Source organism: Saccopteryx bilineata, chromosome 3, assembly GCF_036850765.1.
Source record: "Saccopteryx bilineata isolate mSacBil1 chromosome 3, mSacBil1_pri_phased_curated, whole genome shotgun sequence".
NCBI classification, from domain to species: Eukaryota; Metazoa; Chordata; class Mammalia; order Chiroptera; family Emballonuridae; genus Saccopteryx; species Saccopteryx bilineata.
This window is the reverse complement of record NC_089492.1, coordinates 285,729,201-285,741,148: the sequence shown is the minus strand read 5'-3', so window position 1 is coordinate 285,741,148 and position 11,948 is coordinate 285,729,201. Positions and strand designations below refer to the sequence as shown.

General features: G+C 48.0%; 1 protein-coding gene across 1 annotated transcript in view; it reads right to left on the bottom strand.

Annotated features, from left to right (window-relative positions):
* Positions 1–1,759: 1,759 nt before the first annotated feature.
* The window catches only part of MTOR (mechanistic target of rapamycin kinase), a 120,490-nt gene continuing 110,301 nt past the window's right edge, over positions 1,760–11,948 (bottom strand). The window contains exons 51-58 of the mRNA XM_066270444.1: positions 11,473–11,545; positions 10,880–10,954; positions 10,341–10,476; positions 9,629–9,694; positions 7,841–7,921; positions 7,458–7,538; positions 3,338–3,443; positions 1,760–2,674 (exon numbers count right to left, since the gene is read on the bottom strand). Of these exons, the coding sequence (XP_066126541.1) occupies positions 2,659–2,674; positions 3,338–3,443; positions 7,458–7,538; positions 7,841–7,921; positions 9,629–9,694; positions 10,341–10,476; positions 10,880–10,954; positions 11,473–11,545 (634 nt within the window). The 3' untranslated portion in view covers positions 1,760–2,658. The remainder of the gene's footprint in view (positions 2,675–3,337; positions 3,444–7,457; positions 7,539–7,840; positions 7,922–9,628; positions 9,695–10,340; positions 10,477–10,879; positions 10,955–11,472; positions 11,546–11,948) is intronic.

Below are 11,948 nucleotides of genomic sequence, written 5' to 3'. Positions count from 1 at the left end.
CTGTCGCTCTCTCTCGCTAATATATATACATGTATATGTGTGGTTCATGCCCCCTTTATCCTCTTGATCTTGGCTCCTGCAATTATCTTCTCTGTACCACCTATCTTTTTCCAGGCTCCTGGTTAATTCTTGACAGCCTACTCGTCTGTTGGCAGCTCTTCTAAAAAGACAAAACAAAAAACAACACTCTGCCCCACACCTCCTTCCAGCCACCATCACATTTCTCCTGCCCCTTCACTTGTAGGCAAACCACTGGAAAAGGCTGTCTTACCCTCAGTGCCCTGCCAACTCCTCCAGTCACACATTCCTCCCCATCTACACCTGGGAGCCACTCTTTTAGGCACATAGTGGGAACTCAAAACCTTTGCGGAGAGCTTGGAGGCACTAGTAGGCAGGTCAGCAGATGGAGCTGGGAAGCTGAGTATCTCCTCTCTCCGAGGTTCAGAGGAGACACACCCTTAATCTAATTCATTTGGCCTAATCAGTGTTGAATAAATATTAGCTGCAATTGTTAGAATATCCTATTAGCAAGATAAATTTTTTTCAGTTTTTTCCCATTTGTGCCACCCCCTAAACCCCCTGCAGAACAAAGGGCTAGTGTGGTTCATTTTAACAACTTACTTCAGATGGTTCAACCTAATGCCATGTGTCAAGCTGTGCTGTGTGCTCTACATGGATTATCTTAGCCTCAAAACAACCTTATGGGGTAGATCACACTATTATCCACAATTTCAGGAGGAAACTGTAAGGTATTTTTCCTCCTGAGGAAGAAGGAAGGGCGTAGCCACTAAGTGTGGAACAGTAAAAGCTTTATTTAGTACAGTGCTTCCCGGACGATGTTCCCTGGTCCCGGGGACAGAGGCCAGGGAAGTCACATGGGGTGATCTGCATGGGGGAAATTTAAAGGGTTGTCTAGGGTGGTTGAGCTAATATGATGTGAAATCTCACTGGCTGATGGACAGTCGTTCTTTTCTAAAGGACTCCTGGGAAGTTTCTTTTGGTGCGTATGGGTGTGGGCGGTTCTAGACAAGTTCCCTGGTCTGGTTTCTCACGTGACCTTCCCCCATTGCCCACCACCTTACAGAAACAACTCAGATGCTATCTGTTTAAAAATCTCACATGGTTCACTGTTGTCCACAGCATCAACTCCTTATTGTTAAATTATGAGGCAGGCCAGCCTGGCCCCTCTCTAACCTCCCTTAAGTTCCTGTTATTCCTTTCCCTAGTCATATTTTTATTCCCCATGGACCACTGAGGCAATCATGCTGAACTATGTGGTTCGTGTGAAACTGCCATTTAATAGATCAAAGTGGCTAAATATCTGCAATCTAGTACGGTTCAAGTTAATATTTGCCATTTCTGCACCATATTATGCTTTTACACCTCTTTTCTGCAGAGAATGTCCTACCTTGCTTTATCTGATGGCTCGTGCTCATCCTTTATGACCCTTGGCAAAGGTCCCCATTGCCAAGAGACTTTCCTGGCTCCCCACCCAGTGGAGTCAACCAATTCAGAGCACCACCCATGGCTCACACCCTCTATGTGGCTCCTTATCACTTGGCATGGTGGAGTTATTACTGTATTTCTGCCTGATTTCTGGCCTGTGAACACCCTGGGGAAACAGACCAGGTCATGTCAATCCAGTGCCCTTCACAGTCCCTAGTACTAAGTGCTTAATGAGTGTTGAAGAAATAACTGCTTTCTTTATGAACTACTAATTAAGAATAAAAAGCCATTCATACACATTTATAAAATTCTGATGTCATTTATTGTCACAAAAATTATTCAGATACAACATGGTGTCTAGACATGGCTACACTTTATACTTTGTGCACTTAGTTTAATATTTCTTTTGCTTATCACTCCCAACATGTTCGACACCTTCCCTTGTATTCAGCACCTCCATGACAGCACTTGTTTCCCAAGCCCCTGCTCTCAACACCGAGCACTCAGACCTCACTGAAAACATCCAGATCACTCACTTCACTGTACCGTGATCTCTGTGCATTTGCTCAGCCGAGGCCACCCAGCATCCTGAAGAAACTCCCCTCCTAGTAGTCTGGGTCTTGGATTGAAGTGTGTACGTCGCAGCATCATGGGCGAGGCAGGAGACAGACCTTTTCCCACCCATTGTGGCCCAACTTGCAAAAGTTGTTGCTGGACCAGTGAGGTAATGGGATGGGTGAAAGTGATGAGGTCGGCTTCTCCCGCTTCCCTACAGTCCAGAATCCTAAGACATGTCCTCCATGACCTGAGGCTCCTCGACTGCGCTGAGTTTGCTGAACTCATGTCGAGAGGAATGACTAGGTCATTCTGTTGCCAGCAAACTCGAAGGATGAGTTGTGAGTTAAGTCAAAACCCGTATTTCTGAAGTGATGAATCTTCTGTTCCCCCAAAATCAATGGCTTGATTCATGTAATATTACTGTGTTGACTGTCCTGGGAACTATATCAAGCCTTGTGTTTCTGACAATATATTCTTCAACAGCAGCTAGAAAGTTGGTTCAATCCAACTTTTAATATACAGTAGTTCTTTTCATTTACAATTTGAAATATTTAACAAAGTTGAACTTTCTGACGACTGTCTCACTTTAGTGGAAGCATATACCAAAGTACAAAAGGCTCAAGAGAAATGCTCTGGGCAGGACTGGACCTCCAGTTACCAGAAAGGACACCTAGGAAGGCAGAAAGAAAAGGAATATTTTAATAATTTGGGCTTCTTCAAAGCTTCATAAGACACATCAATAATGGAAGGAGCAAGGTCTGACAGCCCCTGGGACATCCCTGGGCTCTCCCAGCACTGACTGTGCAGGGCGCACTCATCACGTCATCAGCGCCGCACCGCTGTGGTCCCAGGAGGACACCTCCCTATCGCCCCCTCTCTCAAGTCTCTACCTTCTAGTGTGCCTCGGGCAATTAATCAAAGCAGACCCAAGAGCAGCAGCCCTTGATGTTACAATCCCAGATCATTAATTTGCCTTTTCATCTTCTCTCTGTCATGCTCTGGCTTCCTTTCTCTTTCCTCTTCCTGTATCTTGGAATAGATAGCAAAAATCCAAAAAGATTCCTCCCATGCCCTGAAGATAAGAAGGCCTCGCTCTCCTAAACCATTTTTAAACGTAATTTTAACTTATTCTAGTGTTTGCCTTCCAAATGTGCATCCATATTTTTCGATTTTCTCCTTTTTAGAGCAATGAGCACACACAGTGACTACAAACATTTAAAGAGCTGTGATACTGTGATTACACTTCATGGCTACCCCAAATCTTTTTCTGTGACTCGACACAGGGTGGGTCCTGACGCCTTATTGTAACTCAGGTGCTCATGACACCGCTCACCAGCCAATGTAGCACTGGCAGAGGTTTTCATGGGATGTTGCTTGTTTGATGAGCAGCTCAACTTGTGTTGGGACATCCAGAGTTTCATCATGAGAGAAGTCCCGACCTAAGACAAGAGAAACAAAAACATTTAATTTGCACCTGGTTTGCAATTCCCTCCTAGGCTCTGCTTGGCTTAACTCCTACACAGCCCAAATCAGTTTCTCCTCATATATGAGTCTGGAGGCTATAGGAGAGAGGGGTTTTTAAACGTACCTATGCACGACTTGAGCCTTTCCTTCCTCAGGGCAGCCGCTTCCATGATAAATTCATAATCTTGAATCTCAAACACTCACGTGGCACTGCCTGGCCAGCTTATGCTGCTGGTTTAGCAACATGCCTTTCCATTTCTACGAGGAATATTCCAAGTCCTCTGTTCTCTCCAAATGTCCAAACCTCTCCTCTGGCTTCTCACCCTCTGCAGATGCCGTCACCTCCTACTTTGCAAGCTAATGAATTCACTGAACACACAGCTTTTGGTTCCCGAGGTGTCAGGCAGTGTTTGAGGTAAAGGACTGGTTTGACCTGAGGCTCCTCCCCTTTGCTCCCAACACTCTGGAAAGCTGTCCCTTCTGCCATCTCAGCTCAGTCCCCCTGCGCTTAGGACCCACCTTCTCCTGCTCTCTCCATCTCAGCTCAGTCCCCCTGTGCTTAGGACCCACCTTCTCCTGCTCTCTCCATCTCAGCTCAGTCCCCCTGCGCTTAGGACCCACCTTCTCCTGCTCTCTCCATCTCAGCTCAGTCCCCCTGCGCTTAGGACCCACCTTCTCCTGCTCTCTCCATCTCAGCTCAGTCCCACTGCGCTTAGGACCCACCTTCTCCTGCTCTCTCCATCTCAGCTCAGTCCCCCTGCGCTTAGGACCCACCTTCTCCTGCTCTCTCCATCTCAGCTCAGTCCCCCTGCGCTTAGGACCCACCTTCTCCTGCTCTCTCCATCTCAGCTCAGTCCCCCTGCGCTTAGGACCCACCTTCTCCTGCTCTCTCCATCTCAGCTCAGTCCCCCTGCGCTTAGGACCCATCGCCTCCTGCTCTCTCCATCTCAGCTCAGTCCCCCTGCGCTTAGGACCCACCGCCTCCTGCTCTCTCCATCTCAGCTCAGTCCCCCTGCGCTTAGGACCCACCTTCTCCTGCTCTCTCCATCTCAGCTCAGTCCCCCTGCGCTTAGGACCCACCACCTCCTGCTCTCTCCATCTCAGCTCAGTCCCCCTGTGCTTAGGACCCACCTTCTCCTGCTCTCTCCATCTCAGCTCAGTCCCCCTGCGCTTAGGACCCACCTTCTCCTGCTCTCTCCATCTCAGCTCAGTCCCCCTGCGCTTAGGACCCACCTTCTCCTGCTCTCTCCATCTCAGCTCAGTCCCCCTGCGCTTAGGACCCACCTTCTCCTGCTCTCTCCATCTCAGCTCAGTCCCCCTGCGCTTAGGACCCACCGCCTCCTGCTCTCTCCATCTCAGCTCAGTCCCCCTGCGCTTAGGACCCACCTTCTCCTGCTCTCTCCATCTCAGCTCAGTCCCCCTGCGCTTAGGACCCACCTTCTCCTGCTCTCTCCATCTCAGCTCAGTCCCCCTGCGCTTAGGACCCACCTTCTCCTGCTCTCTCCATCTCAGCTCAGTCCCCCTGTGCTTAGGACCCACCGCCTCCTGCTCTCTCCATCTCAGCTCAGTCCCCCTGCGCTTAGGACCCACCTTCTCCTGCTCTCCATCTCAGCTCAGTCCCCCTGCGCTTAGGACCCACCTTCTCCTGCTCTCTCCATCTCAGCTCAGTCCCCCTGCGCTTAGGACCCACCGCCTCCTGCTCTCTCCATCTCAGCTCAGTCCCCCTGCGCTTAGGACCCACCGCCTCCTGCTCTCTCCATCTCAGCTCAGTCCCCCTGCGCTTAGGACCCACCGCCTCCTGCTCTCTCCATCTCAGCTCAGTCCCCCTGCGCTTAGGACCCACCGCCTCCTGCTCTCTCCATCTCAGCTCAGTCCCCCTGCGCTTAGGACCCACCTTCTCCTGCTCTCTCCATCTCAGCTCAGTCCCCCTGCGCTTAGGACCCACTGCCTCCTGCTCTCCTAGGAGCCCAACAGTCTCAACTACCCTTCCTCTCACTCATACCCTCAAATTCTCCCTCTCAACGGCCCTTTTCTTGTTATTTAAAAAAAATTATTGATTTTAGAGAGAGAAAGGGAGGCAGGGAGAGGGAAAGGGAGAAAGGGAGAGAGAAACATGGATTTGTTGTTCCACCTTTTTTTTTTTTGCAAGAGTAAGGGGCAGACAGAAAGGGAGAGAGATGAGAAGCATCAACACATAGTTGCGGCACCTTAGCTGTTCCTTGATTGCTTTCTCATATGTGCCGTGACCGGGGGGGGGGGGGGGGGGGGGGGGGGGGAGGGGACTACAGCTGAGCCAGTGACCCATTGCTCAAGCCAGTAACTTTAGGCTTCAAGTCAGCAACCATGGGGTCATGTCTATGATCCCACGCTCAAGCCAGCAACCTCAGGGTTTTGAACCTGGGTCCTCAGCGTCCCAGGCTGATGCTCTATCCACTGTGCCACTGCCTGGTCAGGCTGTTGTTTCACTATTTATGCATTCCTTGGTTTATTCTTGAATGTGCCCTGACCGGGGATCAAACCGCAACCTTTGTGTAATGGGACGACGCTCTAAGTGACTGAGCTACTCGGCCAGGGTTTACAGTTTTGTAAACATGATCCTCTTCCATTAAAGAAAAAAAGCCTCCCATCCAACTACTCCTTCTCCAGCTAGACCCTCTCCCGTCCCTGCACAGCCAGACTCCTCCAGAGACTTGAAATTTGCCTCCTTTCTTTGCTTCTCTCTCTCACTTCACATATCCTCCAATTGCTTCAGTCTGGCTGCCAGGCTCACCCCAGCTCTTAGAAGGTCACCAATGACTTGGAGCCACCCTTGTTCCCTCCCCATCACCAACCCTTTTGATTTTACCTCCTAATGATCTCTGGAACCCGTCTCCACTGCCAGCACCCTATCTAATCAGCTGGCTAGCCTGGATGCTGGCAGGTGCTCTCTGCACTCTAACTCATTCTCCACACACAGCCAGGGCAGGCACGGTATTCAACCACGCAGGCCCTCCGCTTCCTCCCCACCCACTTACAAACCTTCAGTGCTTCTGCACTGCCCTCAGGACACAAGGTAAAAATGTGAGGTCCTGTAAGCTTTGGTCCTGGGCTGTTCAGAGGCAGGATATTCTGCACTGAGCTCCTCCTACCTTCCCTTCTCTGGGGCAGTCAGACCAGCCTGCTTTCAGACCTTTCTCATCCCACCACAGGGCATGTGCATATGCTTGCTGGTTTGCTTGGGGAAGCCTTTCCTGATACCGGGACTTAGATTAAACGCCCCTGTTAGTGGCATCAGGGCCCCAGTCTGTTTCTTCTACTTACTACAGTGTTCCCATTTAGACTCTGAGCCCCATAGACAGGGAATATGTCTGTTCTTACCAGCACCGTTCCTTCAGCATTGAGCACTTATAGGTACTCAATAAGTAAATATACCTTGACCACAACACTTATGAGCTAGACCCTAATGCTAAGCACTTGGCAGCCATGTCTCATGCGAGCCTCGCTGTCTTCTAAAGGCATTCTTATCATCTTCAGATGGAGACAGAGGCTCAGGGGTCACACAGGAAGTGGTGAACCTGTGGTCTTTAGCTGTGGTCACCCCATCTAGTCAATGTGACATGTCTCCTTTTCAAAAAGTATGCACTTTCCCCCTTCCAGAGTCTCCACTTCGTAACAGCCACCAAAGTACAGAATAGGCAATGATCAGAGTGGTCAGACCTGCTCTACTATCAAGTCATCCCAATGTAAAAATGGTTCTTGAATTTGGCTGACTTTGAACCTAACAGAACTTTAACTTACCTCTCTTAAAATGAGATTAACATTACTTAAAATACATTTATTAGAAGAATCAAAGAGGATTCTTAATTGATAGCTTTAGAGACACCCTGGTTAGCAGCATAGTCAAAGTTTAGGCACTAACACCACTAGAAAAGGGGGGTGACCACTCCTTCAAAGAGAGAAAAGTCGCTCAGATTTCATGTCCTTGTAAGTGAATATGTCAGCATACTCACCAGTGAGCTTATCTCGAACTCTGTTAATAATCTGGATGGCTTTCTTATTTAGGGCCTCTGGTTTGACCAGACCATCTCCAACTGGAACACACACAAGGAGAAATAACAGTAAGATCACAACTGGTTCAATGGGTGCCCCTGCTTTTCTCAAATATTCACTTTCGTAAGTGTTTAGCTATTCTTCCTCTGTGTCCATCCTTGTCCTCAGGACATAATGAAAGATTCAGAGAACCTCTTTGCTCAAAGGTGGTCTTGTTGCTTCATCTCATTGACCCTCTTGTGGTAAAATACAGCTGCTGTTTTCTTTTCTTTCTTTTTTTTTTTAAGCTGCTATTTTCTTAATGAGCTAGTTACTGGCACAGGTCCTCAGAGGTTGGACTTACTGAAAGAATGAATAGATTCCGGCACTGTGGTCCCCGTTTTCTTATGGGCTGGTTCCCCAAGTTCCACACCATCCAAAATTTCTAGGAGGAAAAAAAAAATCAATTAGCAGAAAATTCACAAAGTCATCGTTTCCAGACATTAGCTCTAATTCTTCACACACTCCATTCCCTCTTGCCTTGCCCACCTCATGGGGGAGAGAAGAAAGGAAGCATTATGTGACCCTTTCTGTATTTAAGTGTTTAACCTACAAAGTGTGACTCTTCAAGCAAACAGCAATAATAAAATGTCCTGACACAGAGCAAAGGAACATGAGCCAAAGGCTGGGCTAAAACTTCCAGGTCCGACAAAAAGCGGTAGTAACAGAAAGAAAGCTAGTTTTCAGTGGTTCACATATAACTGGAGTGTTGTTCTTTGGAGGAATTTATACATTAATTCTGGGGGGAATAAAGTCCTTGGGCTTTAGGGTCATCCTCCACTGTGGCCTTCAGGATGGAAGAGTCTAGACTCAGAATTATGAAGTTATTTATTTATTTATTTGTTTGTTTATTCAATTATTTATTTATTTATTTATTTATTTATTTTAGTGAGAGAGGAAGGGAAGGAGAGAGAGACAGAAACATTGATCTGTTCCTGTGTGTGCCCTGCCGGGAATTGAACCTGCAACCTCTGCGCTTCAGGACAGTGCTGTAACCAACGTGCTATCCGGCCAGGGCCAGACACACTTTTTTTTTTCTTCCATTTTTTCCGAAGCTGGAAACGGGGAGGCAGTCAGACAGACTCCTGCATGCGCCCGACCGGGATCCACCCGGCATGCCCACCAGGGGGCGATGCTTTGCCCCTCTGGGGCGTCGCTCTGTTGCGTCCAGAGCCATTCTAGCACCTGAGGCAGAGGCCACAGAGCCATCCCCAGTGCCCGGGCCATCTTTGCTCCAATGGAGCCTTGCTGCGGGAGGGGAAGAGAGAGACAGAGAGGAAGGAGAGGGGGAGGGGTGGAGAAGCAAATGGGCGCCTCTCCTGTGTGCCCTGGCCAGGAATCGAACCCGGGACTCCTGCACGCCAGGCCAATGCTCTACCACTGAGCCAACCGGCCAGGGCCCAGACACACTTTTGATTGTATTTTTACAACTACATTAGATTGGGCCTGACCAAGCGGTCGTGCAGTGGATAGAGCCTCAGACTGGGATGCAGAGAACCCAGGTTCGAGACCCCGAGGTCGCCAGCTTGAGCGCGGGCTCATCTGGTTTGAGCAAAAGCCCACCAGCTTGAACCTAAGGTCACTGGCTCCAGCAAGGTGTTACTCGGTCTGCTAAAGGCCTGTGGTCAAGGCACATATGAGAAAGCAATCAATGAACAACTAAGGTGTTGCAACACGCAATGAAAAACTAAAGATTGATGCTTCTCATCTCTCTCTGTTTCTGTCTGTCCCTGTCTATCCCTCTCTCTGACTCACTCTCTATCTCTGTAAAAAAAAAAAAAAAAAAAAAAAAAAAAAGATTGGATAGTTTGATCAAAATTTATGAGCTTTAGGTACTCACTCCATCCTGAGAGGCATTACATAAAAAACATGGACTAGGGGCTTAGTGCTCAGTAACTATTTCTAGACCAAGTTTTTGAAGTTAAATAAATGCATATTATGTGACACTTTAGCAGTGCTGGAATCTTCCCTCCTTTGTTTATGTCCTTCATAGTCAGCACTATTACTCCAGTTAAGTCACGCCTCCTAACAGCAGTAAGAGAGCTGCCCCCATCTAGAAACACTGGATAGAAGGGGCAGACTCTGCACCCACCTACTGACTGGCCAGCAGAGTAGGAATCTGTCCTTGTTCGGGATCGCTTGTTGCCTTTGGTATTTGCTAGGGAAAGAAAGAAAGGGACAGTTAAAAAGTGCTTCAGACTTTGACTTGAAAGAAACCTGATGATGTAATAATTTCCTACAATCATGAAAATATATTTCCAAAAGCTATATCCCTTAAGAGAACCAAAGACGTATATATAGGAGCACACGGGTAAATGTTAGCACGGGTGTCCAATCCCGAGGGATACTCTGTACCATCAAGTTGGAGTTAGACACGTAAAACAGATCCCCTAAGGTAAACGCATGATGTAATCGCAGTGATCAGACTCCTTTTGCTAGTAAACTCCTAAGGAGGTGCAGAGGGTAGACTGAGATATTGCTGACTCAAATCACAACTGTTTGTAATTCCTATCAAACTTCCAGCTTGCTACTCTGTATGAAACCCAAACCAACAAAAATCACAAGGGTATTTAACTTATACTGAAAAATATTTTAATCAGCATCCAAATTGATGACTGCAGTTTTCTGTGTTAGTAAAAATATTTGAAATTCACTTTTGACACCAGAGCTACTTTGTGAGATGTAATGCCACAGTTCCGTCATGGACCCCAGGCTCCAAGCTTGAGGGGCCGTGGGTTAGTGAAATGTGCTGTGTCAGATGTCCTAGTGTGGGAGCCAGCTCCCACGCATGTGCTGACACTCACTGTCCATCAGCCTCCAGTTCAGCAAGGGGTCGTAGACAAAGGCTTCCAGCACGGCCATGACGCTGTCCTTGTGCTCCCGAAGCACCTCCATGACAGTGTGGCACGTGATCCGGTAGTTGCCATCCAGACCAGTCACCTGCGGAAGGGCTAGAGCTACGCACCACGGGATCAGGGATACTGGCCCCTGAAGGCCTAGCGGTCAAAGGTCAGATAGTTGAGAGGTCCATCACCCACACTGAATAAGCAGACACAGGCCACTACCGGGGTTCCAGGCTCTGGGACTGTTTTCGAAGCAAGGGGGCAGTCAGGTCATGACTGATTCATATAAAACACTGTGATTTGTGTGACTTCGTAAAGAATGGTGATACTTTCAAAGATTGATCATTTCTAACACAATGGAAAAATACCAGAAAAAGACTACAGAAATATTCTGGGTGTTTTGGGGAACTGATGAGCCCTAACAAGCAAGTCTGTCCTCAGAGAGGGCCGTAACTGTGCTGACCCTCATCCAAAGCAGCTTGTTACTAGCATCTCCTCACCTCCATAGCGTTGGTCAGCATTCTCGTCAGTCTAAACGGAATCTTCTCCGGGAACTTCTCTCTGGTCATAGCCACCTGCAGTGGAATAAGGGAAAAGACCAAGTTCAGGTTAGATGGCTTTCTTTGGCTAACGTCAGGTGAGGACAGGTGGCTTTCCTTTACTTCACCAGCGCTGATTCCAATCAGAGCACAGACATGATGTAGCCTGAGTTAGTGAGGTGACTCTCACAGAGATTTAAAAGACAACTAAGAAGAAAAAGAGAACGCAAGAGAAAGAGAGATTGAAAAAACAATCAAGTGTGCATCATGCTCAGGCCTTTGACCAGCAGGCTGGGGGTGACGAGGGTTCCTCCACTCAAAGAGGGTGTGCAAACACTGTAAACAGTGTGACCAGTGAGTGCCCAAGGGCTGTTTGAGTCCAGGTATTAAAGAGCAGGACTGCATTTCTTAGGGTGAATTCCTATCACCGAGATAGGAAATGGGCGGGTGAGACAATGTAGTGTGGGCTTAAGTTTGCAGAACTGGACAGAGGAGGGTGAAACTGATCATCTGGGAAGGTGAGCTTTACGTGGTATTCTGGAACATGTGCTCACCTCAAAGCAGTCCCCAAAGTCAATGTGTAGAATCTTCCCACTCAGCCGGTCCAGCATCAGGTTGGATGGGTGTCTTTGAGAAACAGGATAGATATCAGGGTGGGATCAAGAGAGCAACACTGATAAGTAAAATCAACAAGTAGGTGATACTCTAGGCCACAGGTTGACAAAGTACAGCTCTCGGGCCAGAACATGCCCCTCATCTGCTTTTGTAAATAAAGTTTTATTGGAACACTGTCATGCTCATTTGTTTAAGTATTGTTCCTGGATGCTTTTGTGCCAACAACGCAGACATGAGTAGCTGTGACAGAGATCATATAGCCAACAAAGCCAAAAATACTTATTATCTGGCTCTTCATAGAAAAGTTTGCCAACCCCTGCTGCTCTGGGACAGAAATGAGGATTTATCTGTGTGAATCACAAGTTGCCCCACGACAAGAAGACAACTGTTTCTGGCAGTGCAGGCATCTCAGGCA